At 50.1% G+C, this 24,486-nt stretch overlaps 1 protein-coding gene across 1 annotated transcript; it reads left to right on the top strand.

The window, feature by feature from the left end:
• Window positions 1-1,398: 1,398 nt before the first annotated feature.
• SESN2 (sestrin 2) lies at window positions 1,399-18,959 on the top strand. The gene is made up of 10 exons (XM_043909446.1): window positions 1,399-1,683; window positions 9,706-9,771; window positions 11,527-11,724; window positions 12,184-12,366; window positions 12,479-12,691; window positions 13,495-13,645; window positions 14,328-14,446; window positions 15,075-15,265; window positions 16,941-17,085; window positions 17,676-18,959. Exons 1-10 carry the CDS (start codon window positions 1,621-1,623, stop codon window positions 17,760-17,762), a joined length of 1,416 nt encoding a protein of 471 aa, XP_043765381.1. The 5' UTR covers window positions 1,399-1,620; the 3' UTR covers window positions 17,763-18,959.
• The last annotated feature ends 5,527 nt before the right edge of the window (window positions 18,960-24,486 follow it).

Here is a 24,486-nt window from a genome sequence, read left to right on the forward strand (position 1 = left end):
ATAGGGCAGAAGACAATGATGTCAAGATGTGGACCCTGTCCTCAAGGAGCTTATAATCAAAACTCATGTCCACAGAAAAGTACAACACAAGGTAGACTGTAATAAGTGTTATAACAGAGCCCCAGCCCAAGGGTCTCAGCTTAGCTGAGAATGAGGTTAATTTACCTCTCCCAAGAGTCTGGAGACCGAGTCAGACTTGGGAAGCCACAGAGGGGCCATTGGAGGTCATCCAGTCCACTTGAGCTCCTGCTGGGATTCTCTATCCTTAGTAAACATTAACTTTGAAACAAAAAGTGGAGCCCTGAAGAAAAACTGTCAAGAGGCTGTGGGAAGGAAACAGAAGAAGAAGTCAGCTTTGAGGTGCTGGTAGAAGCGACTTCTCCCAAATGAAGAGTTGAAGGCCAGGAATTGGATGAGATGGGAAGGGAGAGTGTGCCTGGAGAGAGGAAAGATGAAAACAGAAACTAGGGGAACACCCAGGTTCCAGGAGGTGGGAGGAGAAAGAAGAGTCAGAGAAGGAGTGGCCAGAGACAGAAGGGAGAAAAAGAAAAAAAAAAAAAAAAAAAACCAGTAGAATACCTTGTCGCAAAGTTTTTAGAAGAGGGGGGATAGAAGGCAAGATGGGAGGACCCAAGGGAGTAGAAGAGGGGAAACTGCAACAACAGGGTTTGAGATTAGACAAGAAGTTGCCAAGGAGACTTCAATGAATGAAGGCTTTCCCAGAGACTCCACAAATAAGCTGGATTCCCTGTGTCTGGTACATTCTAAGGTGGAGCCTTCCCGGAGGCCAGAAGAACAGGGCTGTGTGCTCTGATCTCCCAAAGATCGGGCGGTCAGCTCTGTAATTAGCACTACCTCTCCTAACCCGAACCAGTCGCTCCAGGAACCGAAAAGCTGAAGAACGTACTTGGGAGGGATTTCACACCCATGTATCTCTGTCCCAGCCCGGTGAAGTCCCGTTTCATCATGCAGCTTTAGTGACTCTGCGGGGCTGTCACTCTCATCTGGTATTGCCAACATTCTGACTAAACCCTCTTGCAAAAGTTTGCAGCATTCGTCGGAGACTGACTACAGCTCCCAGAATTCCCCGGGCACTTCCCGGTGCCGATTGGCTGAGCCCCAGGCTCCTGAGGGCGGTGTTCCCCCGCCTCCCCGGGAAACAGGCATCTGATTGGCTGCGGCGCGGGGGTTTTTGTGTCCCCGCCCTTCCCCAGGGACCGCAGCGGGCAGAGCGGTTCTGCTGGTGTCAGAGCCCGGCAAGCGCTGGCAGTTCCGAGGCGGAGATGCTGAGGAGCGCTGGGCTCGCTAGCAGCGCTGGCTACTTCGGAGTCCCGAGGAGCTCCGGACCGTGAAAATCCCTGCGCCGCGAAAATCCCTGCGCCGCGGCCAATCCCGAGGCCATTCACCCCTCCAGAAGCCAGACAAGCGGAGAGTCCAGCGCAGCGGCGGCCGTTCCCGGATCCTGGTCTTTCGGAGCGTTCTGGAACCCCGAGAGACACTCCCGGGGGCTCTAGAAGCTCCCCCAGCGGCCCCCAGTCCCGGCTTCCTGCGCGCGTCTGTCTGAAAGCCCCTCGGGTGCACGGGCGGTCGCCGAGCCGCGTCTGGGTCCTGGCGCACACCATGATCGTTGCGGACTCCGAGTGCCGCGCGGAGCTGAAGGGCTACCTGCCCGGGGCCGGAGAGGTAAGCAGCGGCCGAGCGACGCCACTCTTCCCTCGAACCCAGAGCCGCGTCCAAGCTTCGGGTTGTTGCGAGCTGAGTCTGTGAGCCGCCCCCTCGGCTGGAGGAGGGGGAATGGAGCGCGTAACCCGGAGTGGGGTTGCATCAACCGGCAGCCTCGGCCCCCTCAGCCTCCGCCTCCTGCCCCCTCACCGGGGCGGGGGGCGGGGGTAGGATTGTAGAGCCCTCCGCGGCTCCCTCAGACTCCGGGCCAAAGAGAGGGGCGCCTTCTCGAGGTTATCTTGGGTTTGGGCCCTCGTCTAGGGAGTGTTCAAGTCCAGGCAAATCCCGGCGCAGCGGCCGGACCACTCCTCCTCGCCGCCCCCTTCCGCAGATCCCTTCCTCTAGGCTGGGGCTTGAGGAGCCGTTTCTAGGTAGGATGTGTACCCGGCTCCAGTGCCCCCGCTCGGTGATGGGAGTACGTGAGGCTGGCCCACGAAGGTCGACCCCGTCCCTCGCCGCCACCTGCGCCCCCGATTCGGATTGGGGGCGCGGGAGCTCCGGGGCCTTGGTGGACTGACGGGTATGCCGCGGTGAAAGCTCACAGAGGGGAAAAATCCTGGCCGCGGCTACCGAAGCCAAGCGCCGATTTGGCTGTGCTCTACTAACTGGTCTGACGTCCCAGAAGTTTGTTCTGCAGACACTGTCTTTACAGTGAGGCTGGGAATACGGCTGCACCCTATCTGACACCCCCCTGCCTCATTACCACCACCACGGACCATGGTCATCTTGTTTATTACGCACCTACTGGATGGCAGGCTCCGGTTCTGCCTTTTCTCTGAGTCCTCAGGACTTAAACTAGCAGAATTTGAGCTATACTGTTGCCGCTCATCTAGGGGATGAGGAAATTGAGGCCCGGGAGGGGCTGTGGAGAGGCTTCCTTGGCTCCCCCTGCAGAGCAGCTCATTCTCTGGCTGTGGTGTCTGTAAGATTTCCCAGTGTGGTTGGCTCAGCAGGGAGTTTTGCTTGTTTCTTTGGTTTCCAGGCCTGGAGCCTGGTGCAAGTGTCTTACTGGGATTGGGAGTCAGACCTGTGCTAGACCTGTGATCCTAGGAATAAATGGCTGCACTTTGCTGAGCAGCTTGGTTTCTGGGGGTCCTCAGTTTTCTGTTAGCTTGTCACCCTCCCCTGTCATGGTTTAGGAGCCCAAGTGGAGGAAGGAAAACTGCTCCTGCCTCTTCTCAGCTGTGTGACTTTGACCAAGTCATCTTACTCTCTGAGTCAGTTTCCTTCTTTGTGGGGGAAAAAAAAAAAAAGAAAGGAAATAATTTTCTTTATTGAGAGCACCTGAGCACTAGAGCAGACTTGCTCCAGGTTCATGTCCCCCAGCCCTCCTACTTTCTTGCTCTGTGACCTTGGCCAAGGGATCCCTTCTCTGATCAGCAACTTCCTTACGTCGGGGTCTGGCTCTGTCTCCGAGGGATTGTTGGGAGAGGTAACTGAGGAGACATGCAAAGGCCAGTGCTCAGTGCCTGGAGCATAGCAACTAAGTCCTGCGTCAAACACGCTAGGTATTGTTAGAATGTGGCCACAGCATGTATTGCCCCTTCCCCAGAGTGTCTCTTGCAAGGGGGTGTCTGAACCCGCCACTCCTGCCCGAGGCGAATGTTGGCTCATCTCTCTTTGGGACAGCGTCTGGGAAGTGATATGGGGAGAAAAGCGAGCTCCAGGTGGACTGGGCAGACTCTGAGGGCGGGGCCTTTAGATGGAAGCTTGCTAGCTGTCAACAGCAGAAGGGGTTGGGGGAATTGGTAATGTCAGACCCCTTTCTACATATTCTTCTCTCTCAGGAAAAGAGGACTTTGGGAAGATGTCTGTTTTAAGCAGAATCTTTTAGAAGACAGTAGGGTGCTGAACTTACAGAGCCCTGTGCCCAAGCCCTAAGGGAAGCTGGACAAGTACATACACGTACATACAAGGAATGTACAGTCCCCTCAGCTCTCATGCTGGGACACACACCCTTTCACCAAGTCAAGGCCTTCAGACACTTCATTCCAGTACTGGTAGTGTGTTCTCAGAGCCCTCCTGAGCTCTTGAAACATCACTGCTTCAAGGAAAGTCTTTCCTTCCCCACCTCTGCATACCTGCTTCCTGTCCCCCTTCTCCATTGCAAGAGCTGTTATCCCAGTTACAGTGTAGCAGTTGTGTAATCAGGCATTTCTTGTCTGTGTACCTTGCTAGACTGGAAACACTGTAGGCCCCATCACCAGCACTGTTCTTAGCACCTAATAAATGCTCGTAACTATTTGCCCTTGTTGGCTTAGCTGAGCCTTGTGAACTGTGCACAGACTTTGAAGTCAGATCTGAGCTTGCCTGTCTGGAACAGGTCTCTGAAAGAGCCTCAGTGAGCTGCCTCTGAAGAAGGGATCAGTTCAGTTCAGTCGCTCAGTCGTGTCTGACTCTTTGCGACCCCATGGACCGTAGCACACCAGGCTTCCCTGTCCATCACCAACTCCCAGAGCTTGCTCAAATTCATGTCCATGGAGTCAGTGATGCCATCCAATCATCTCATCCTCTGTCATCCCCTTCTCCTTGTGCCTTCAATCTTTCCCAGCATCAGGGTCTTCTCCAATGAGTTGGCTCTTTGCATCAGGTGGCCAAAGAATTGGAGCTTCAGCTTCAGCATCAGTCCTTCCAATGAATATTCAGGACTGATTTCCTTTAGGATTGAAGAAGGGATAAGAAGACCTATTTCCCTCCAGGTGGTTGTGAGAAATCAGCCAGATCATGGTGGGAAGATGAGTTTATGGCATCACTCACACAATGCCTCTCCCAAAGGAGGATTCTGACTCCCTCTCAGGTGTAAACCCAGGCAAGTATCTTGAATTCAGCAGCCCACAGGGAGGGGAGTCTCTACCCATGCCCAGCTGGCAGAGTAACCTTGAAGGAGTCTGTAACTGAGTCCTGGAGATGGCAGGCCTACCAGGAATAAAGGCTGAGGTTGATTGGGGTGGCGGACAGAACCCTTGCAAGCGAGACTGAGCTGAATTCAAATCTTGAGTTGGCCACTTGTCAACTGTGGCTTAACCTTTGGAACCTCAATCTTTCCTTGTGTGCAGAAGAGACCCCTACTTCCACCCCCGAACTGATTGAAGATTAAATGCAACCAGTGTGCTAGTGTCAGAGTTAATATGAAAGGGAATTGTGAGTAGACGCGTAAATCAGAGCCAGGCGCGGAGTGCTGAGGTGATTGATCCTCTCCTTACAACCATCCTGATGCCTTCTCAGTTGAGTGGCCACCCAGCTAACTGACCTCGGTGTTCTCGCTGCCCTGGGTGGTCCTCTCAGCTGAAACTCATTGGTTTTTCCTCTGCCCCGCCCTAGCTATGTTGCCTTGGGTGGGTCACCTGCCCCACTCTTCATCCATATAATCAAGGAAGGGATCTTGCCTTTATCAGGTGTGTGAATGTGTATCCTGAGCCACATGTGGCTATTTAAATTTAGATAAATTAGATTTTATTGAATTTAAAACAGTTTTTTAGCTGCACTCGTCACATTTCAAATGCTCAGCCACTGTGTGTGAAAGTGTTAGTCGCTCAGTTGTGTCCAACTCTTTGCACACCCATGGACTGTAAACCACCAGGCTCCTCTGTCCACGGGATTATACAGGCAAACATACAGGAGTGGGTAGTTGTTCCTATTCCAGGGGATTTTCCCAACCCAGGGATTGAACTCAGGTCTCCTGCATTATAGGCAGATTCTTTACCATCTGAGCTACCACAGAAGCCACCAAGGAAGTGACTTGGGGCTACCATCTTTATTGGACAGTGCAGATAAACAATATTCATCATTACAGAAAGTTTTATTGGACTTGCTGTGCTAAGTACTGGGGTCACAACAGGGAACTTGATCCAGGGTGTGCTCTCAAGGTAAGAAACAACGCAGGATGACAAGGGCTGTTATTGGGGCAGCAGAGCCCCTGGAAATGTGGACAGGGAGGAGGAGCATCTCACTCCTGGTGAACCCCAGAGGCAAAGCCTTGGGACCACTGAGACCTTGAGAAGTTTACAGAATGGGAATCATTTCTGCAGTTGAGGATGTCTGATTTGTTTCCTAACCCTGCTACCTCTTTCCTGGCTGAGTGACCTGACCTCTCTGAACCTTATTCCCCATCTGTAAAATGGGAACTCTTCAAGTGCACATGAAATAAAGGTTTAGCCCATGACAATCAGTGTTGTTACCTACCATTATTATTGACTTCCTACCCCAGGAAATAGGGGAGGGCTGGTTTGGAGGTGTCATTTCTTGGCGGTGGCCCCTGCTCTGTCCACTTCCTCTCAGGTTTTGGGTGTCTGAGTTGGGGAAGCATGCAGGGTATTGGAACTCTGGATTAGAATCTACTCAGTCTTGCCCTCAGGGCTTTAAACCTTCCGCTACCTTTGCCTGGAATGCTGGTTCCCTAGATCTCTATAGGTCCTTTACAGGCCCATCAACTCATTTACATATTTGATATTTAGATACCAACTTAAAGGTTGTCTCCTCAGTGGCTTCCCCTGTCTAGGACTGAAATACTGCACATACTTCTCCACCCCATTATACACTCTCTTACTCTATGGAATCTGTGACTTGAAATCCTATTCATCATTTCTTTGTCTTTCTCCTTTGTAAATTCTAGGAAGACTAAGATTTTGTCTTTTCACTCCAGTACTCTTGCTGCCTACAATGTAGTCATCAAAAATATTTGTCAAGGGACTTCCCTAGTGGTCCAGGGGCTAAGACTCCATGCTCTTGATGCAGAGGGCCCTGGTTTGATTCCCCTGGTTAGGGAACTAGATCCCACATGCCACAACTAAAGATTCCTCATGCTGCAGCTAAGACCCAGTGCACCCAAATAAATAAATATTTTAAAAAATTTTCTTTTGAATGAACAGATTAATTCTGGTTCTATCTGGAAGGCACTTAGCACAGGGCCTTATACTTGAGAAAGCAATCAATGAATGGAGTGAAACAATGGCTCTCCCTGGCAAGTTATGCCAGGCCCCACCCAATTAAATTAAAATTGCTGGGCCTTGGCGTTGGTATTTTTAAAAAAGCTTCTCAAAGGGATTCTACCTGTACAGCTTGGGTTGAGAAGCCCTTGTTTGAAATAACAATGAAGTTAATAATCGCTGACTTGCTAAGTGCTTGCTGTGATAGAGGTACTCATTAAATCCTCATGACTACCCAGTGAAAGTAGGTACTATTGCTGCTGCTGCTGCCGCTAAGTTGCTTCAGTCGTGTCCGACCCTGTGCGACCCCATAGACGGCAGCCCACCAGGCTCCCCCGTCCCTGGGATTCTCCAGGCAAGAACACTGGAGTGGGCTGCCATTTCCTTCTCCCATGTGTAAAAGTGAAAGTGAAGTCGCCCAGTCGTGTCCGACTCGTAGGGACCCCATGGACTGCAGCCCACCAAGGTCCTCCATCCATAGGATTTTCTAAGAGTACTGGAGTGGAGTGCCATTGCCTTCTCCGGTAGGTACTATTATTACCCCATAATTCAGAGAGGAAACTGAGGCTCACATTGCTAGCAGATAATAGGGGGTGGAGTTGTCTTGAGCCCAGGCAGTTTGTGTCAAGAGCCCCTATCTTTTAAGTGTACTCTGCTTTATTGTCGAAATCATTACCATCATCTTCACTGAGGCCGATAACGTTGGTAGATCCGGACCTATCATGTAAAGACCCACAGGCCTCAGTTTCTTCCTTTGAGAGCTCCTGGTGCAGACTTTAGAGAAGGGCTTTCTGAAGGGCTTCCTGAAACTGTTCTCTGTCCCTCCCTACCTAGTATCCTGGTGGGCCCTCCCTGTCCCCACCACCGACCCCCCCAGTTCCTTCCTGCCCTTCCCCACCACACCTGGCTGTGGTTTTCTGTCTGTCCTTAGGTCGCCTGAGGGGGAGGCCCAGTTTGTGGAGTCAGCAATCCTTATCTCCCAGACAGAGCTGTTAGGCTTTTTCTCTTTGGTGAGGGAGGAGGAAAGCTGAAACAGGAGTGCTTGGGGCTTGTGCTGGTTTCTAAGCTAGACTTGGACCAGCCTGGTCTGGCAGGTCCCAGAAGCATGGGCTGCAAAGGACCTAAGCCATCAGCCCCACTGCCTTCTTTGTCCAAGATTAAAGCTCAGAGGGTCTCAGTGACTTTCTAGGAGTCACACAACAAGTTAGTGGCATCAGAATCGGTACTCATACCGGGGACTTTTGTACCCTTGTTCTCTCCTTTGTGATCTTTCAGAGCCCCAGAGCTCTGCCTCCCTCAGGGGGCTTTTCAGTTCAGCCCCTCAGTCCTCTCCAACTCTTTGCAGCCCCACGCACTGAAGCACATCAGGCCTCCCTGTCCATCACAACTCCCGGAACCTGCTCAAACTCATGTCCATTGAGTCGGTGACGCCATCCAACCATCTTGTCCTCTGTCGTCCCCTTCTCTTTCCGCCTTCAATCTTTCCCAGCATCAGGGTCTTTTCCAGTAAGTCAGTTCTTTACATTAGGTGGCCAAAGTATTGGAGCTTCAGCTTCAGTCCTTCCCATGTGTGTGTGAGGGGGTGTCTTTTAGCTATGTAAAAAAGAAGGTTCACTTATAATCCTTAGTCTCTGGACACCTGGGGATTAACACTAAGTCTAGATTTGAATGAGGAGGGGTGAGTTAGGAGGACATCATCTCTGTTCAGTGAGGATATGACTCTGGTTTGGATAAACTGTTTCTAAAGCCAGTGCTGAGATAACACCCCCCCCCAACCCCTGCCACCTAGGTATCAAAATAAATGAGTAAATAAAATATGTGGTTTCCATAGAGGCTCCTACACCCACGTCAAGATACAGCTGCTGCCATCAGCGTTGCCCTCCATGTAGCTCTGCTTTCTTCGTTCACAGACTAGTGTGAATTACCTGGCCCTGCTCTTCACAAAATGTAATCTGGAAATACGGAGACCTAAATCAGACAATTAGAAGGTGATGCTTTCAGAAGCAAAAGCACTGGGAATTGTGGGGTCACAGATGAGGGTCAGAAGAAGGTGCTCAGGAAAATGGAGTTAGTTCTACAAAAGGTGTGACCAGTGAGAGGGCGGTGGATCCGAGCCACTAACTATCTGGAAGGCAATAGGAGGTGGAGGCAGGATTTTAAGCCAGTTGATGAGATTTGCACTTGAGAAAGTTTACTCTGGCTATTGAAAGTTTGCCCTCCTTAGTGACCACCAGGGTGATATACTCACTAGATCTGCTCCTGGTCCCAGAGGTGGGGTTGGGGGTGGATGCTTTATTCATTCATTCTGTTATCTTGGTAGAGGATGGAGAAGAGGCCAGGACTGTGGAGGCAGGTAGGCCATTGGTGAGGCAGTGGGTAGTGGTTCAGACAGGGGGCCGTGGTGTCTACTAGGTGGTGATGGATGAAGAAATGACAATAAAGCTACATCATAGGAATCTAGGAGGCTTGGTAACCAGGTTTCAGGATACAAACAAGGGAAGTTCTCATACAAGTTCTCTATGGGTACCAAAAGGTGGCCTCCTGGGAAAGTGCAACACGGTGGCTATATAATTTCCTTTGCCTCTGCCCCTGCAACCCAGTAGTGGGACTCCTGGGTCCCTTCCCAGTTCCAGAAGAACTCAGCCTGTGGGGTGAGCTCTCTTGCTTATTTACCCTTTCTCCATCCACCAACCTGGTCTGTGTCTCCACCTGACTCCTGGTGCACCAGAAAGGTGATTCTAAAAGCTCACTGTGGGGATTTCCCTGGTGCTTCAGTGGCTAAGACCCCATACTCCCAATGCAGGGGGTCCAGGTTCGATCCCTGGTCAGGGAACTGACCCCACATAGCACAGCGAAGATCAAAAATCTCATGTGCCTCAACTGAGACCCAGTGCAGGCAAATAAATAAATTTTTTTTCAAATAAATAAATATTGAAAAATAAAATTAAAGCTCAGTGTAGCCCCTCGTGTGGCCCTTCCGGTGTCCCCTCCAGGAGTGAGAACTATCTTCTTAGTCCTCCATTTCACCTCTGACTGACCATGATGTGTTTCCTTCTAGGAGCAGAGGGAGAGCAGGGTTCGGCGAGGCCCCCGAGGGCCCAGCGCCTTCATTCCAGTGGAGGAGGTAAGCTTGGAAGGTGTTAGGATTGTCGTTGGTCCCTGGGAGGAAAGGACATGGGGCACTAAGTGGGTGGGAGGGGTTTTCTGGTCTCTTGAAATTGCAGCTTTGAAACTACCCCTTCAGGTTGCTGACTCATTTAATCCGCAAAACAGCTCTGCTCCAAGCAGACATCTCAGCCCCATTTTACTGGGAAGAAACAAGCTCCAAGTGATAAAATGCTAATAACACAGCTAGGTAATGAACAAACTTGTGGTTCCCAGAACAAGACTTGTTTTTCCTTAAGAAGACAGAACTATCTGTAGTTATCTTCTCACCCTTGAATGTACATGTATTAAAGTTTTTTTTTTCCAATTTCACATGTAATAGATGTTCATTATTTTAAAATTTCCAGTGTTTCAGAAAACTTTAGTTTCTTGTAATCCCAACCCCACTGAGATAATCACTGTTAAACATTTGCCACTGTTTTCCAGACTTCTTTTCATTTGGAGCCAAGGTCATAGTTTGTAACATGATTTTGTTATTTTTGTTCATTTGGGAAGTTTTTTTTTTTTTTTCATTTGGTTGTTATGTTTTGTTATTTCACATAATACATCAGAGACATCTTTCATCTACTGAGTCAGATCATGCATTCACTTATTTAACAGGTGTCTGTTGAATGATTAATCTATCAGGCACTGTTCTAGGTGCTGGGGATATAGATGAGAACAAGACAAACAAAACTCCTTGCCATTCACAAAACTGACATTCCAGTGGGGGGTTTGTGGTGGGGAGAACTTCAAAGCACACACACAAACAAATTAAAAAATAATCGTTTCCTTCTTTTCCTTTGGCCTTCATTGAACAAAGACAAACATTTCCTTGTCCTCCTTGCCGTCCTAAATGTGTAGGCCAGATAGTTAATGAGCTGTTAACAAATGTCTAAACTCTCCGGTTTCTTTCACCCTTTGTAAATGGATGAAAGCACCAACCACCTGCTGTAGCCCAGAATGTTAAACTCAAATATTCTTATCTTTTTTTTTCATTGATAAATAACTACTCTTCCTCTGTAATAAAGGAAAGAAATAGTCTTTGAACTTAATTGGGAATTAAATTCTGATTCTGTCATTTATTAGATCTGTAACCTTAAGCCGATGAAACCTCTCTGGACCTTGATTCTCTCATGTGTCAGTGGTGGAAAATAATACTATTCACCTCACAGGAAATTGGGAAGAACTGATGAGATAATATAGACAGGGAAAGCTCCAAACTCAGACCCGGTGTGGAGAAAGCACTCAAGAAATGTGAACTGTTTAGAATCTGCTTCCAATGACAGCACAGCTTTGCACCATTACTACCAAGGGCCCAGGTTCAACCCCTGGTTGGGGAACTAAGATCCCACAAGCCACGTGGCATGGCCAAAAAAAAAAAAAAAAAGCTCTATGAAAGTAGGAGAAGCTGTATTCTAATCTCTGTGCCTGAGTCTTTCTATCTAAACTTGGAGAAAATAAGTTTCTAATTTCATATATATAATGTGTTTGAACAGTACTTGGCACATTGCAAGCATTGTATAAGTATTGACTACCATTGCATAAAGTGTCCAATAAGTATTTGATTAATCACTTAATGAAATATCTTTTCCTCCCCTGATCTCCTTTTTGTTGGACATAGTGGTTGTCTTCAGTTTCTTGCTATTAAAATCACAACGCAGGCAATGAATATGTTGGTTTCTCTGGTGGGGAGGGCACTAGGGAGTCACCCTTCCTCACCTTTGCTTGGCAGGTCCTGCAGGAGGGAGCCGAGAGCCTCGAGCAGCACCTGGGGCTGGAGGCACTGATGTCCTCGGGGCGGGTGGACAACTTGGCCGTGGTGATGGGCCTGCACCCCGACTACTTTACCAGCTTCTGGCGCCTACACTACCTGTTGCTGCACACGGATGGGCCCCTGGCCAATTCCTGGCGCCACTACATCGCCATCATGGTGAGCTGGTCTGAGCCTGACTTTCGTAGGGGTGGGTTCATTGTGGGGTTCAGCCCTCAGATCTCTTTGCTGGGGTCTTGATTCTATAAACAGGAGAAGAGGCGGCTTAGAGCAGAGCCCTAGCTTTATCTGACCATCCATCGAATTTTAGATTTTGAAGAGAGGCATTTTTTTTTTTAAGTAGGCAATTTAATTTTTATTTTATGTCAGAGGATCATTGCTTTACAATGTTGGTTTAGTTTTAAGTGTACAGCAAAGTGATTTAGATATACATTTATCCATTCAAAAAGACACTGTCTCACTCAGGACCACCCAGCCAGTGGCAAAGCTGGCGTTAGAACCTAAGTTTCCTGCCTCTCAGGCAACAGTGAGGCTTGTGACGTTTCCCTCCATGGGGTGCCCACCCTGACCAGGGCACAGGAAGGATAGGGTGACCTGGGCTCTGTCCACCGCCTCCAGGCTGCCGCCCGCCACCAGTGTTCCTACTTGGTGGGCTCCCACATGGCCGAGTTCCTGCAGACTGGTGGTGACCCTGAGTGGCTGCTTGGCCTCCACCGCGCCCCTGAGAAACTGCGCAAACTCAGTGAGATCAACAAGCTGCTGGCCCATCGGCCGTGGCTCATCACCAAGGAGCACATCCAGGTGCGGTGGGCAGGGAGGCGGGTCCCTGGGGGAGCGTGGGGCTGGGATGGGGCTTGGCCGGCAGCTCGGGGCAAAGCAACTGAGCAAGTCTGGCCTTGCCTTTTCTCTCCAGGCCTTGCTGAAGACGGGCGAGCACAGCTGGTCCCTGGCTGAGCTCATCCAGGCCCTGGTCCTGCTCACACACTGCCACTCACTGGCCTCCTTCGTGTTCGGCTGTGGCATCCTCCCTGAGGGGGACCCTGAGGGCAGCCCCGCCCCCCAGGCCCCTTCGCCCCCCAGTGAGCAGAGCACGCCCCCCAGCAGGGACTCGCTGAACCACTCTGGGGTAAGTCAGGGGCCTGAGTCTTGATGGGAGAGGAAGCTGGGGGCCCCTGGTCCTTGGGTAGAAGACAGTGCCTCCCTGTCTGCAGCTGCTTCCTTATCACACCCTGGGAGACTTTAGAAAAGTCTTTTACTTTTTTAAGGTGTATTTATTTATTTTTGGCCGCACCGGGTCTTCCTTGCTGTACCCGGGCTTTCTTTAGTTGCAGCCAGCGGGGCTACTCTTTGTCACGGTTCGCAGGCTCTAGGGTGCTGGCTCAGGAGTTGTAGTGCACAGGCTTACTTGCCCCGTAGCATGTAGAATCGAACCCATGCACCCTGCATTGGCAGGCGGATCCTTAACCACTGGACCACCTGGGAAGCCCTAAGTCATTTGGTTCTGAAACTCAGTTTCCTCATATGGAAGATGAGGATAAAGACTCCCTCATCATAAAGGGTTGCGAGCCTGAGGTGAAATAACCACGTGACTGGCCTCAGCATGGAACCCCGTGGGCTTAAAGTAGCTGACTTTTACCACTTTAACAATACAAAGTTTGCCTCTTATTCTGTAAAGTGGCCTTGGTTGTGTGTATTTTAAAAATACAGATACTTTAAAAAGCCCTTTCCTGTGAGGGGAGTTGACCCTCAGAGAAGACCTGTCTGTTCTCTAGCTGCTCAAACATCACTTCCGGAAGTGAGCTGTCCAGCTCAGAGGAGGCCCTGGGCCTTCATGATGACCCAGGAAGGCCCGGCATGTGAGAAAGACGTGTGGGGTTTCTGGGGTCAAGGGAGAAGGGGTGGATGGTCAGCACCGGGTCATTCCTACAGGGCTTTGAGGCTGCCCGCGACGTGGAAGCTCTGATGGAGCGCATGAGGCAGCTGCAGGAGAGCCTGCTGCGGGACGAGGGCGCCTCGCAGGAGGAGATGGAGAGCCGCTTCGAGCTGGAGAAGTCAGAGAGCCTGCTGGTGACCCCCTCAGGTACAGGGTCCCGGGCATCCAAGTTCAGGGGCCACCCCCTCCTTGCACCCTCTCTGCTGGGAAGCTGGCATCTTCATGTTACTGCACCTCGGTAGCTGCATCCCAGCCACCACTTCCAAGAAGTTCTGAGCATGGGCTCTGGGGTCAGGCCTGCTAGCCTTTCTTCTTTCTTTTTGGCCAGGCCATGTAGCATGCAGGATCTTAGGGGTCTTAGTTCCCTGACCAGGCATGGAGCCCAGGAAAGGCAGATTCTCAACCTCTGGGCCACCAGGGAAGTCCCCTGGTAGCTTTTCTGGCAGTGTGACCGCTGATAAGTCGCTTGCTGTCTCAGGTCCCAGCCTCCTCCCCCGTGAGGGATTCGTGTGTAGGGGAAATGAGACAACAGAAGCAAAGCGCTGAGCACAGAGCCTGGCCCAGGGTAAGTGGCTCCATAAGTAGCCACTGTTGTTAGGATTGCTATTGTTATTACTGGGGGCCTTAGCCCCTGGACCGCGGACCTGAGTTACCCCCTCCCCCAGGCCCTCCTGCCGAAGTCCTGGTTCCACTCACTGTGGCGAGGGGCTTTCTTGGGCCCTCTATTCCACGTTCCCCAGCACCCTCTCCCCATTGATGATTAATGGGGAGTGGAGGCCTCTGTGCTCCATGCCTTGGCCTCACTGTGACCTCTTTCTGACATCCTCAGCGGACATCCTGGAGCCCTCTGCAAACCCAGATATGCTGTGCTTCGTGGAAGACCCCACTTTCGGATATGAGGACTTTACCCGGCGGGGGACTCAGGCACCTCCCACCTTCCGTGCCCAGGTAGGCTCTCCCTACTGATCTTAGCATTGCTTTTTTAAAATTAATTAGTTAGTATTTTTTTGGACTGCTCTGGGTCTTCACTGCTGTGTACATGCTTTCTTTAGTTGTGGTGAGCAGGTGCTTCTCTGTTGCGGTGTAAGGGCTTCTCACTGCCGAGCACAGGCTCAGTAATTGTGGTTCAGGGGCTTGGTTGACCCACAGCATGTGGGATCTTCCCAGACTAGGGATGGAACCCATGTCTTCTGCCTTGGAAGGTGGATTCTAAGCCACTGAAACTCCAGGGAAGCCCCAGCATTGCTTTACAAACAAGCAGAAATGGGTAGTTTGTGTGATCAGAGTTTGGGCACCTTCTCTCCCTCAAGATTCCATGAAAGAAGTGGGAGACCCTGAAGGTGAAAAGACCCAGCTGGGTCCTAAGCTCAGGGGATCCTGACCGCAGGAAGGAAGTCATCACCAAGCTGCATCCTCCTCAGCTTCTCAGGTCCAGACCAAGCAGCGGGTTAGATTTGCGGGGGTGGAGAGAGGCATTATGGAGATCCCAGCTGTGCTGCAGAAGATGGCGTCCCTCTGGCCAGCCTCAGGCCCCAAGGATTCTGCTCACTGACCCACTCCTTTCCATGTTTCTCAGGATTATACCTGGGAAGACCATGGCTACTCACTGATCCAGCGGCTCTACCCTGAGGGTGGACAGCTGCTGGATGAGAAGTTCCAGGCAGCCTATAGCCTCACCTACAACACCATCGCCATGCACAGTGGAGTAGACACTTCCATGCTCCGCAGGGCCATCTGGAATTACATCCACTGCGTCTTTGGCATCAGGTGAGTGCAAGTCCCCTCATCCAGTCATGGTGTACCACAAGCCCTCCATCTGAGCTCACAATTGTTTCCTTTTTCTTTGTTTTTCTTTCTCTTTCTTCCTGCCTATACTGTTCTTCAAAGCAAATGTATTTCTTGGCTGATTATAAAAGATAATAGCCATGCTTAGTTTTTGAAAGTCTTTAGTTCCACCCCCAGAAATAACTAGGGAGATTATACACACACACACACACAAGTATACTTACATACATACACATATATATACATACAAAGAGAGTAATGTTTGTATTTCCATTCCAAGTAGCAGTTCTTCTCTCATAATAAAGAAAAACAACAGAAATGCCCAATGGTGAAATTCAGTTTTTAGTAACTGTAAGGAAAAAGAGATAACAAAAAGAAGAGAATAAAAATCATTCATGATCCCACCTGTTCTTACTATTGTCAGGTATTGGCTTGGTCAAAAAGTTCATTTGGGTTTTTCCGTTAACATCTTATGGAAAAACCTGAATGCATTTTTTGACTAACCCAATATTTCCTTCCTGTCTTTTCTTTCCATGCACAAATACTCAATCATAGATAATTTTACAAAAATAAGACTTTCTTGTCTACTCATTTATTTTACTCAGTTTAATCAAGTGAGAGCATATTTTAATGAACATGATTTTTTCCTTGCTTTTCTAGTTTAACAGTTTATTCTAAGTATCAAAAAACAACAGAAACAAAAAACAGAAATCCCCAAAGTTTTGAAAAGGTGCACATTCCTTGGAGAAAATGTGCATTTCTGTGTGTTACTAGCTGTAGATCACATTTCACTGCGTGGGTTGAGCTGTGCTTAATTGACCAGTCTCCCACTGGCCAACCTCATTGACAAGTTTCTAATCCAGGGGAGGCCAAGGATGGATGGGCATCTTAGGATGTATATGTGGCCACTGTGACCTCCCTTGCTGCCAGGCTTCCAGGTCAAGGATGCTCCACTATGCAACATGGCCCTCGCTCCTAAACCTTTGTTTACCCAATCTGCCCTCTAGTCTAAAACCAGTCTTCCTCATCCACGCTGATCTGTGATGACTCACCGGCTCACTGGACTGGGGAGGGACATAATAGCTTCTAGACTTGTCACCAACTTGCTCTTTGACTTTGAACAAGCTGATTGCCTTCCATAGGCCTCAGTTTGCCCATCAGTAAAATGACTACCAATTTCTTTTTCCCTTTCCCTCTTCCTTCTCCAGGGTAAATATTCACACTGATCTCCTGCCCCATCTGCCATGCATGGCCTTAGCTGTAAAGTAGAGGCAGGCAGAGCTGGGTTTGAATTCCATTCCCAGCTGTGTGACCTGGGACTTCACGTCTCTGAACCTCCATTTCATCTATAAAATGAGACTGATGAGTACAGTACGTTGTATACAATAGTTTTGTATCCAGTCCTGTACTGAACTTTTGAGGATATGTTCACATGGTCAGTGCAGCGTGCTCAGCCTCTGTGCATTCCCTTGCAAGTCCAATGCCCTGTGATATATGATATTAGCTGCTTTTCTAAGAGGAACCAAGCTTCTAGCTGCTTCCTACCTTCTGCCTTTTCTTGCCGCTCTCTGTTCCCCCTTCTGCAGGGTGGGGCTGGGGGAGAGGAGCTCTGTGGGAGCAGAGGTGTGAGTGATTCTTTCTGGGTCTTTCCATTCAGATATGATGACTATGACTACGGGGAGGTGAACCAGCTCCTGGAGCGGAACCTCAAGGTCTATATCAAGACGGTGGCCTGCTATCCGGAGAAGACCACCCGAAGAATGTACAACCACTTCTGGAGGCACTTCCGCCACTCAGAGAAGGTGCGGCTTGCGGGGGAGGAACAGGATGGAAGCCTGTGGAGGAGGCGAGGGCTCGGGACCCAGTGAGGTCCTGACCCAGGGATCCAACCTGCCTCTCTTCATGTCTCCTGCATCGGCAGGCAGGCTCTTTACCATGAGCGCCCGCTGGGAAGCCCGTTTACTCACCTGTAAAATGGGTGTCCTCAGTGGCCGCCGGAAGGACCTGGGTTCAAATCATAACACTATCACTTGGGAGCTGTGTGACCTTGGGCAGGTCATTTTGCCTCTCTGAGCTTGTTTTCTTGACAATAAAAATTAAAAACTGCCTGCATTTCAAGGTTGTTGGGAGGATGAAGTGAGAAAATGAAGGTAAACCTCTGATCCCAAATAAATGCTCAGAGGTAGCTGTATTTTTTAGCTTTGGGGGATAACGAGATTAGTCATGACTGGGATCAATGTGCTTGAAATTCTCCCACAGTCCTTGCACCGTTACTCAGAGCCTTAGGAAAGGGAAGGATGAAATGGGTGGTCAGGGATGACGGCACTCTGGGAGGGAAGGGGATGGTGAGAAGTGACATCAGTTGCCAGCAAGCCCTCGTCTGTGCCCCCAGGTCCACGTGAACTTGCTACTGCTGGAGGCCCGCATGCAAGCCGCCCTGCTCTATGCCCTTCGTGCCATCACCCGCTACATGACCTGACTCAATGCAAGGCCTGCGCCTGGAACAGCTGACCCTGGGGGGCCTCCTCGCTGCAAGGACTTCTCTGGAGACAGACCCTAATCTCTTCCTGTCCCATACCCACCTACCCTACTCTGGGGGTGGGCCTGGGGTGTGACGTGCAGCCCCCCCAGCCACACCCTCCTTCTCACTGGAATGGACAGGACCATCGCACTGACTCTGGTATCTCAGCTCTGACCCTGGGGCGTGGGGGACTGGCAGAGGACTAGCGGATTCCCAGGTGCCAGCCCCTCCTAACCGCCCTTACCCTCAGAGGCCAAGGGCACAGGAAGGAAAATGGACTGAGCGTGGACTTGTGTGCCAGCAGGTGGGGGCCCAGGCAGCACAAGTACTTTGGCCTTCCTGGCCTGGGAAGTCCCTGGCTGGCCCCCAGGGAGAGGGGCAAACACCAGGGACTGACACTCCAAGCGGCTTCACCTGTCTCCTCCAGCTTCCTCCTCCACAAGATTTCATTACCTCCCACCAGCCATTCACCCATCAATGTGAAAGTCAGGGTCACAGCCGGTCTGTGCATCTGGCTCCCCAGAAGCCGGTTCTGTCCAGCAGCCCACAGGCTCCTTGCTCCCTGGTCACGCCAGTCCTAGTTCAATTCCCTTGACCCCGCTTTGCCCTCTTACCCTTTTCTCCACCACCTGTTGGAAGGAGGCCCCAGGAGAGAGACCAAGCCCGTCCAGACGAGGAGAGAGTATTATATGATAAATTCTCTGTGTTTTGATTTTTCATGGGCGAGGTTCTTCACTGCCCACCCCCAGAGCCTCAGGCAGTGTCTGAGAGGAGAGCAGGAGTGTCTCCCCAGAGCTGAGCTACCTGGCGGAGGCTGGCACTCCACGGTCTCTCATCTCCCCTGGCTTTGCCACAGACATTTGCCAAAAAGGTGAGCCTTTCCACATGGTTTCAGTGGCTCAGGGAGACAGGCACGAGACCCCAAGATTCCTGCGTGGGCCCTGTCATGGCCAAGTGAGCCCAGTTTCCACAGTTACGGACTGAGGGGCAGGACTACATCTTGTGATGTCTGGGCCTTTGCTCAGATTCTGAGGCCAGCCTGCCAGCAGCCAGCTGCACGCATTGCAGTATCCCGAGGGCCTCTGGGGATTTTACACACACACGCACACACACGCGCACACACACACATACACACACACGCCTGCAGTCAGTCTCTCTGGGCTACACACACACACACACACACACACACACACACACACACACACACACACACACACACACACACACACACACGCCTGCAGTCAGTCTCTCTGGGCTACACACACACACACACACACACACACACACACACACACACACACACGCCTGCAGTCAGTCTCTCTGGGCTACACACACACACACACACACACACACACACACACACACACACACACACACACACACACACACACACGCCTGCAGTCAGTCTCTCTGGGCTACACACACACACACACACACACACACACACACACACACACACACACACACACACACACACACACACACACACACACACACACACACACACACACACACACACACACACACACACACACACACGCCTGCAGTCAGTCTCTCTGGGCTACCTGCCAAGGACCTTCCTACCCTCATCCCAGTTTCTGTCCCTTCTCAGTTGGTTTGAGGTGGATCCCTTGGAGGCAGAAGCAGCCAAGGACTGATCCCAGGCACTTTCTATAGCAAACAAACTGTGAATTCTGACTTCCCTTGCCCTTCTTCCGGCCGTAGGTGCCTCCCCTCTGACCAGCTGGGAGGGGACTGGAGAAAAGCAAGGGCCAAGATGCTGCTGCTTCTGACCCTCCTCTCTGGGGCAGGGCAGGAGAGGAGCCTGGTTCATTGTGCCACATTTCATACCCGTGCAGGCATGGGCGAGCAATTGGCACCCCTTTCCGGCCTCAAAGCCCTCCCTGCAGTGAAGCTGGGCAGGAGCGAAGAGGCCCCAGCATTGGGGTTTGGATTCTAGAGGGGACGTGATGACCGTCAGTGTCCCCAGGTGGCTGGGGAGGGGTATCCAGTGTTCAAGTGCAGAAATCTTTGCCTTTGCTACCAGTTCTGTATGATGAGAAATAAAAGTTCACCAAGGTTTTGTTTTGTACTTCTTGGTACTGGGCTGTTTTTCCATTTCCTGGGGGTCATGGTTCACCTCTTAGCATAAGCAGGGAGCTGCGATTGCATCAGGGACCTGACCTCGCAGCCCTTACCCCGCTGAGCATTTGTGCCAGTGACCGCAGGATTGGGAGTGGTTGGCACTCAAAGTCTACTTTTGTCCCTTGGGTGTCCAGCCCTGCCACCCCCCTGTGGCTGGCCTGGCACTGTGGAATAATAATGGCTGTGTTGTTTTTCTCACTCAGCCTGGGCCCGGACTGGGTACTTGGAGGTCATTTCTCTGAATCTGCAGCAAAATCTTGCAAGAGAATTGAGACTCAGGGGTCGAGTGGCTTTGCTGAGACCATGTCAGGTCAATGATGGAGTCAGGATTTCAACTGGGGTCAACTTGATTGTGAGGCCATGGCATTTCACCTTGCTGTTTTCCCACTACTGAGTTCCTCCTGAGGCAGAAGGAGGATATGTGAGAATTTTTGGGGGGACCCTCTGTTTCTCCTGCCCTGTCACTTCATTCTTTCTGGCTTCTCACCCCCACCCCCGCTCCCTCCCCAGAACAAAGGAGACAGGCATGAGGAGTTAATATGACTCCAAGTTGTGCCAGCGCCACTTGGTAGTAGCTGTGTGACCTTGGTCAAGCGTCTTAGCTTCTCTGGGCATCAGGAACTCCAGCACAGTTATCAGAAAAACCACATTATGACTAAGAGGTTAAGACCGCTCCTGCTGGTTTCCCACTTCCTCTTAATGCTGCCGTCACAAAATGAAAACCAGGTCTCCTCCAGGAAGCCTCCCCTGATTGACTTCCCTGTAACCCTTTCCTCCCTTCACTTTTTAAAAATTCATGTATTTTTTAAAATACTTATTTTGCTGTGCCAAGTCTTATTTGCAGCATGCAGGATCTTTAGTTGTGGCATGAAAACTCTCAGCTGTGGCATGTGGGATCCAGTTCCCTGACCAGGGACTGAACCCCGGTCCCCTGCATTAGGAGCACTGAGTCTTAGCCACTGGACCACTAGGCAGGTCCCCTTTAAATTTGTTTTTGATTGAGGGATAATGGCTTTATAATGTTGTGCAGGTTTCTGCTGTAGGACAACGTGAATCTGCTATATGTACACATGTATCCCCTCCTCCTTGGGTCTCCCCGCCATCCCACCCCTGTGGGTCATCACAGAGCACCGAGCTGGGCTCCCTGTATCATACGGCAGCTTCCCTCTGACTATCTGTTTTACATGTGGTAGTAATATCCCCGCTTCATTTTTGCAATGTTCCTATACACTTTTTCTGCCTTCTACAGCCATTTGAGAGGGTGGGAGAGAAAATAAGTCAGACTTGGAGTACAGAACTTAGATTCTGGTCCTGACTTAGCCATTTATTATCCCTGGGAGGGGGAGGGTTGATTCATTTCACAGCGTCTCAAGTTTGCCAAAAAAACCAGGGCAAAACGTTTTCTTTTCCAGGTAACATTACTGAGTGACTCTTGCCTAATGTAATCGCTCCATCTTCACAGCAACCCTGTGAGAAAGGAGCCGTGGTCCCATTTTACAGATGTGGAGGAACCTCAAGTTACAGTCTAAGAACATGATAGGCAGAACCAGGTTCAAATTCCAACCCTGACACTTAATGTTTGACCATAAGCAAGTTACTTCAATTCTCTCTCCTTGAATTGCTTATCTATGCAGCAGAATGAATACCTAGGGTCACAGGAGGGTTGTGTGGATTAAATAATGCTTGGAAAGCACCTGGTACAGTTCAGCTACCTCAAACTAAGTCACTCTGTATTCAGAAACCTGCTCAGCATCACAGAACAGAGACAGAATTTGAACCTTTGTCAGTCTGACTCCAGAGCATTACTTTAGTCCCCAAACCCCCTATGCCCTCAGTCTGCATCTCTAAAAATCATGTTCGAGTTGACTGGCCTGTAGAATTGAAAACTATTGGCTCCGGATTGGATGAAATGAATCTGTTTTAGACTTCTGCAACCTGCAGTCCAGGACCTGAGCATGTTTACCCAGGTTGGAGTTAGTGGAAACTTTCTGGTAGCTTGATTCTTGGTTGGTCTGGCTTTTGAAGACGGACTAAGAGTAGGTAGAAATGGGAGCTGGATGAGTCTCCTCTAGCAGATTTCAAACATTCACCAGAGCCCTGGGACAAGTGGAATGGAGAAGTGGCTCACAAACTTTTTGTGTCTCAGAATCTCCTAGAGGGTCAGTGTTTAGAGGTGGAGCTCAGAAACTTGCAGCTTTAACAGCTTCCCCGCTGTTCTGATGCCAAGGTCATTCTTTCGTTCAACAACAGATGGTGTGCCCTAATATGTAAACGCCCTGGACACAGAGCAGTGGGAAAGACCGGCGTGGCCCCTGTCTTCTCACAATTTATTATCTAGTGGAGGAGACAGATATTAAATCATTACGCAACTAATTGTTTCAATTATGATTGCGATCGGCACCTCAAAAGGAGAGATTCAAGGTGCTGTCAGAGTATTTTCAACCTAACATCAAAGGCTTTTCTTCCAAGGAAATATGTTGGATTTCTGCAGAAATGAACACACATCCAAGAGCAGCAATTTCCCACCCTCCCATTTCCAAGCACCTTCTTGGAACCCAAAGTCTCCATGGAATAGTTAGGAAACTGCTAACCTACATTCCTCTGTAATGGATGCTGTTGTGTGCAACACAGACCGTCAGGCACTCCTTCCTACACCCCACACTCCGTTGGGAGAGTGGATTGCTGAGTGCCTTTCTGGGAACTGCCCTGAGTTGAAGGGAGCAACCAAGTTCACGGTTATGTCCCACCAGGCAATCTAGTCTGCCTCCAAGGCCTGGTGGATGGGAGAGGCGTATACAAAGGTCTGACCTCTTTGCCTCCATTTGAAACAACTCAAGGATCGTCCCAGCTCTACGGCTCCCTTCGTGATCAGCTGAGGCCCATGTTGCTGCTGCGCTTGCCTCCCAAATTCTGTCTGATTCTGATCCCCAATAAACCTATGCAGATTTCCATCTCCGAGTCTGCTCACCAAGGTACTTAACCTAAAACACGCTTATTGCAGATGGTGAAAGTAAAGACCAGAGAGGAGAAATTTCTTGCTTGTGGTCTCACAAGCCTGAATCTTTAGATCCTCTTCAAAGTTTGTCACCGCCCTATGACAGAGTCCGACAACTTCCTGTCTCAACTTTCTTTTCCCAAGGCTGGAGGCGACCGCTGCGATACTGAAAGGGCCGCAAATTTCCTCTCTCCCATCCCCACTGCCAAGGCTGGAGACCTTGGACAAGTTACTTGCCATCTCTGGGGAGAATGTTAAGTACACTCACTGCCCGACTGTCCTGCCTTCTCTTAAGCCACCCCGTGGCATGGCCCTGGTTCTGAGAAAAACCATGTCTCAGCTGGAAGAGCTTCTTTCCCCTTCTCTCTGAATCACCTCTAACTTCAGTGTTGCTTCCCGTTCAGGGAAGCCTTGAGCTTCTGTCCCAATTCCAAGTTTCTAAACTCACCTCCCAAGGAGGAACCCCTTTTCTAAGTTCATGCCCACATCATCAAGTGCTTACATTGTTGCAGACACTGCTGGATGGCGACGGTACAGCAGTGAATGAGACAGACACAGTCCTGACCTTCAAGGACCTTAAAACCCAGTGTTAAAGATGAACATCCCGCAAGTACTTTGATGAGTCCTGGGCGGAAGACAACAAAATGCACAGGGAACCATGAGAACACGCAGCAGGGGAATGTCCACACTCAGGATGGGAGTTCCCAGAGAAATACCTTGGACATGAAGGATGAGAAAGACAGTCAAGGATGGGAGGAGAGAAAGGGGATGGAACAAAAAACGATTTCTGGCTGGGACTTCTCTGGTGGTCCAGCGGCTAAGACTGCATTCCCAAGGCAGAGAGAGGGCCAGGGTTCAATCCCTGGTTGGGGGACTAGATTCCACAAGCCACAGCAAAAGATCCCACATGACTCAACAGAGAAGATTCCACTGCCACAAATAATACCTGACACAGCCAAATAAATGAATAAGTAATCTTTTATTAAATAAAAGATTTCTGGCAGAGGAAACGACACAAGAGAAGATTGAAAACAGGAAGGCAACCTGGCAGGGGCAGAGAGATCAGAGAGAATATGAGGAAGGGGGAGGTAAGGAGAAAGCCCAGGGCAAGCCAGTCATATTAAGAATTTTGAACTTTATCCTATTGGCAAGGGGAAGTCTTCAGAGGAGAGCTTGCTATTTATGACAAAATAGACACTGTGGATTGAATGTCTGTGTCCCTCTCGAATTCACATGTTGAAATTCTAAATTCCCAGTGTGATGTTATTTGAAGACAGGGCCTTTGGGAGGTAATTAGGTCATGACTCTCAACCACTCTTGATGGGATTACTGACCTTATGAGAAGAGACAGGAGGGAGTTTGCTTCCTCTCTCTCTCTTTACTATGTGAAGACATAGCAAGGACAACGGTTCTCATCAACAACTGGTCTGGCTGGTACCTTGACCTTGAACTTCCTAGCCTCTCAGTTCAGTTCAGTCACTCAGTCGTGTCCGACTCTTTGAAACCCCATGGATGGCAGCACGTCCTCCCAGCCTCTAGAAC

This window comes from Cervus elaphus, chromosome 8 (assembly GCF_910594005.1).
Source record: "Cervus elaphus chromosome 8, mCerEla1.1, whole genome shotgun sequence".
Classification (NCBI taxonomy): Eukaryota; Metazoa; Chordata; class Mammalia; order Artiodactyla; family Cervidae; genus Cervus; species Cervus elaphus.

Excerpts from the sequence above, each read along its gene's own strand:
- SESN2 (XM_043909446.1), top strand. The coding sequence starts at position 1,621 with ATGATCGTTGCGGACTCCGAGTGCCGCGCGGAGCTGAAGGGCTACCTG. Across the intron at positions 11,725-12,183 it reads GCCACTACATCGCCATCATG|GCTGCCGCCCGCCACCAGTG; the intron begins GTGAGCTGGTCT and ends CACCGCCTCCAG. Across the intron at positions 15,266-16,940 it reads CACTGCGTCTTTGGCATCAG|ATATGATGACTATGACTACG; the intron begins GTGAGTGCAAGT and ends CTTTCCATTCAG.